The 4,154-nt window shown below is 46.5% G+C and overlaps 1 protein-coding gene across 1 annotated transcript; it reads right to left on the bottom strand.

The window, feature by feature from the left end:
• Nucleotides 1–400: 400 nt before the first annotated feature.
• NIFK (nucleolar protein interacting with the FHA domain of MKI67) lies at nt 401–3,513 on the bottom strand. Its single transcript, XM_009996230.1, has 4 exons — nt 3,312–3,513; nt 2,397–2,608; nt 1,717–1,797; nt 401–541 (listed from the first exon to the last, which is right to left on the bottom strand). The coding sequence occupies exons 1-4, from the start codon at nt 3,511–3,513 to the stop codon at nt 401–403; spliced, it is 636 nt and encodes a 211-aa protein (XP_009994532.1).
• Nucleotides 3,514–4,154: the final 641 nt, after the last annotated feature.

Genomic DNA, 4,154 nt, shown 5'->3' with positions numbered 1-4,154 from the left:
ATCATTAATTATAAGATACAGCCCACATCAGCAAGCTCTGAACTGTCAGCCTCACATCTTCTTTCAGAACATTGCTAGAGACAAGATACAGAATTAACTGAAGGTTCTGGCACAACTATAGGTGTGTCACAGCACGGGCACTTGTGAGCACAAAGTCAAGAATATCTTAATATGTAAAGAAAACTGTAGGTCCCCACATGGCTAAACAGGAGGGGGAGGGTTTGTGAACAGACTCCTTGCCTAGAGAAGACTGAAACAGTTTAGCCAAGATGAACAGAGCCAGGGCAGCAGAACCACTAGAAGCTCCACTTTGCCAGTTTTTGAGTTGAGAAAAATCATGGCTAATAGCCGCCATGATTTTAAGTCTATTTCTGTTTCTTCCAGGGTGGTCTTTTCTTGGCTACTTCTTCGGTCTCTCCACAGCATTCCTAACACTGGCAGGGGGCAGTCTGAGAGTTATTTCTTTGTCCTCTGTGTCATCATCCAACTGGGCAGCTTTCCGGCGTTCGAGCACTGTTGGAGTACAGACTGGAGTAGGATCCTGAAGAGATCAGAAAAACATGATTCATTGCAAAGCACCTGCCACAGAAAGTGGGCACTGCCCCTCTGGTACCAGAAGGCACCTCAGTCCAGCTCTCCTTCAGAACTTGCATGTTAGGGAAAATGGTTTTCTGTTTATAACTAGCTATTTCTGTAGACAGTATTTTGTGAGACAAAAGTCTCATCTTCAAGGAAGTGTATGTGAAAGGCAAATGTAAACTAATTCACATTTTCTAACATGTCATCCTGCACATTTGCTTTCTAAACTTCCTGTTTCCTGACTCAAAGCACTGAGAAAGCCAAGAGGAAAAGAATCAGGAAAAAAACCACAAACTTGAGACTGGCATACAAAAATGCCACATTCCAGCCCACAGCTGAGCTGCAACATCCCAGCTTTATTATGACAGTAAGTTCTCGGAACCCAGTTGACTGAACATGTGAGCTATTCTGTCTTCCTCACAACCAGCCCTGTCCTAATTATCACAAGTAAATCCAATAACACTAAAAAACAAATAAACAAAACAAAACTCACAACAGTGATGAAATAAACCAGAAACGTTAATGCCTGAGAGTTTTCAGACTGTGTCCAAACCTCAATCCTGATGGCCTGAGCTTACTTTTGATCCTACTGCTACTTTTAACTTGCATTAGTTTGCAAAATACTGGACCACCATCCAGGAGAGCCCAAGGGAGGAGGGAGAGCACAGCATGTAAATGGAGACAGAGACTGTAACAGCCCAACGTCAAAACAGGCTGGTATTACAACGTAGCACAGACCAACAGAAGGGTGCCAGCAAGGAGACCATTTTGTGTTGGTCTGAAGCACAGATGTAGGTGGTGTAGAGGTGACTGTCCCCAGCACCCTTTCTCCTGCTCCAGTGTGCTGAGCAGCAGAGCTGCTGCCACCCGGACACACCTCGAGACACGCGCTGCTGGTTCCACCACACTGAGCAGAAGCCTTTGCTGTCAACTGAGAGGAGCCAACCACCCTCCCTCGTCAAGAGTGCTAATGCATCTCAAAGGAGCTACTTTTGGCACAAAAATCTCTCAAGCAAATACTATCCAGGTTTCCAGGTGCTGAAAGGAATACGAAGAAACCAAGTGCAGACCTGTACCGTGGGCCAGTGTGAGTGGTGGGCTATGGTGCTGGGCACCACCAGGACTGTTCCATCTTACCTGGCTGCTCAAAGAAATGTTCAGTTTTGACTTCTTGGATGTTGCAACTTTTTTTCTCTTTATGGCAAGCTCCTGTGCAGCCTAGGAAGCAAGACAGACCAGGTGGATCACTACAACTTCCTTGTGTGAAGATGTAAATGGTCCCATAACAGTCTATAGGTCTCTTTGCTTCTTATAAACGAGATCTTGGCTACAGCCATTAAGTTTGAATTCATAAGTCACAGATCACAGAAGTGATCTGATTTGAACAAAAACACTCAAAGCAACGTGATAAAAGCTGCTTCTGTGCATTTAAAAAAAAAAAAATCACATTAAACAGCATTGCTTAAATTCAGGGACCTCACCCAAGCACTCTGCAAACCAGCAGCATGCTTGGGCTGCTTAGGCAAGGTCTAAAGATGGACGCTCCAGTCTTGGAGATTTCTGCCTTCCAACAGCCCCCCTGCCAGCTTCCCACAGGGCTGGGAAAAGCCTCCCATCACTATCCTGTGATCTATAGGCAAATGTAGAAACCACAGGACATCCCAGGGTTTATGCTGACTGAAGGAATGTCTTCCCTTCGCTGCTCCTTATTCCCTTCTCTCAAGGGAAACCCACACGTTCACACAGCACAACCCAGCAACCGCACCACACACATTTCCAGGAGCTTCCACACAGTCCTGAGATGATGCCCAACTCACAAATCCTGGGAAGTCATAATCCAGCCCCTTCTCAGCCAGCCTCTTGCGGAGGAGCTTCTCCTTCCGCAGCAGCCGCTTGGTCATCTTTGCCTTCTGCAGCAGGGAGCGCACCCGGTTGTACCGCCTGACCGCCGGCTGGGAGGGCTTCAGGAATATCTTGTTACTGCTTTTGAAGAGGTTTTCATGTACCCTTTCAGGAGGTAGGAACTGACCTGGGTCACAAACACAGGACATCAAGTTATAGCAGAGCTGCCCCTCTCACCAAACACACTCATGGGACGCTGCTCAGTTCTAACATTACCCGCTGCTACGACAGAGACCTGGTGCAGCACCCAGGGACACGGGAGAGGGAAAGGCACTGAGTGCTCATAAGTAAGACAACTGATCATGGATGGATGGAAGAAAAGAACACTTCTTCAGTTCCACCCAGAAAACAGTCAGATAAGGTTGGTTTTCAAAAGCTGACGCATCCATAGCTCGCAATCTTTCACAAAGCTGGTGTGGCTGTCACCTCGTTTGAGAAACTTGCTCATTTCATTCATCTGTTAATCAGAAAAGCCCCACGTGTGTGACTGCACAGCAGCTGCAACAGTTGCAAACAAGAAAGAATTTCCACATGAAAAGAACTGTTTCCACAGCAAACCCCACAGTTCCCTGCCATTTCAAGTCACACAATTAAAGAAGCATTATCAGCCTAGAGAGAAAAAAACCAAAACATTAGAGAAAAAAGGGTGTTAGAGACATTCTTGACACATGAAGAAAAGCAAGCAAAGCTCAGGGCCACAGAAAATCCTTTTGGTACAAAACTTCCCTTAAAAAAAACCCCAAGATTCTCCAAAGAGTCCAAAAAAGTAACAGAAGTAACTATGAATTTCTTCTGCAAGTTAGAGGCCTTACTCTTCAGCCTATACTTACACTTCAGCAGCCTTTCAGAAAACAGGTAGTTGTTCATTGTGTCTGCAACGATCTTAGCCACATCATCAGACTCAAACTCTATGAATCCATAGCCCTTGCTAGCTCCAGTCTGCAAGCAATGACAGGAAGAAACCTGAAATGACACTTCTGTACCTGCAGAGCTAAATCCAAACCGTTTCATGCTGCCAGAGTCATAGCCCATTCTCAGCTAAACACAAGTGATTTAATGAAGTTCAGTAAAATCATGAAAAACACCAGATTTATTCCTAAACATGCAATTATTCATAAATATTTATTTGCTGCTGTTCTGTTTTTACCAAGTGTACACAGCAATATTGTAACACAACAATAAATGCAGAAATGAGAAGTTACATTTATTGAGTGTACAGCAACAAGAAACCTAAACCAAGAGTATCTTCCATGACATTTCTTGTTCTGCCTTGAATCCCTGTATTCTGGCATCACTTCTCATGAAAGTGTATTTACTTATAGGAAAAAAAGAGGCTACATCAAATGTCGCTGGAACTGCTTCTCTGCAGCCACAGAACGGTTTGGGATAGGGGGGGACTTTTAAAGATCACCAGCGCAACCCCAGGGGCATCGCCTCACGGGCTGCCAGCCCGATTCCCCTTCCGGAAGGATTATTTCTGGGACAGCCCGCGCGGAGCCACCCGCTGCCCGCGCACGGAACCGCAGCGCTGCGGCGTGAAGCTCCACGTGCTGCGGCCCCAGGGCAGCGGGGCCGGGCCGGGCACACGCAGCTGCTGAAGGCGCCTCGGTAAGACGCGGACTCCCTCGATCCACCGGCTCGGCGGCTCGCCCAAGGAAGAAGTGTCAGCGACG

Source organism: Chaetura pelagica, unplaced genomic scaffold (assembly GCF_000747805.2).
Source record: "Chaetura pelagica isolate M959 unplaced genomic scaffold, ChaPel_1.0 scaffold3, whole genome shotgun sequence".
Lineage (NCBI taxonomy): Eukaryota > Metazoa > Chordata > Aves > Apodiformes > Apodidae > Chaetura > Chaetura pelagica.
The sequence above is the reverse complement of the archived record's forward strand: the minus strand, read 5'-3'. Positions and strand labels throughout refer to the sequence as shown.

What these genes read in the sequence shown, in the direction of transcription:
- NIFK (XM_009996230.1), bottom strand. Translation starts at nt 3,513, where the DNA reads ATGGGCTATGACTCTGGCAGCATGAAACGGTTTGGATTTAGCTCTGCA. An exon ending in TTCTGAAAGGCTGCTGAAGT is followed by an intron (nt 2,609 to 3,311) that starts GTAAGTATAGGC and finishes TTTGTGACCCAG; the next exon opens with GTCAGTTCCTACCTCCTGAA. An exon ending in ATTATGACTTCCCAGGATTT is followed by an intron (nt 1,798 to 2,396) that starts GTGAGTTGGGCA and finishes CTTGCTTCCTAG; the next exon opens with GCTGCACAGGAGCTTGCCAT.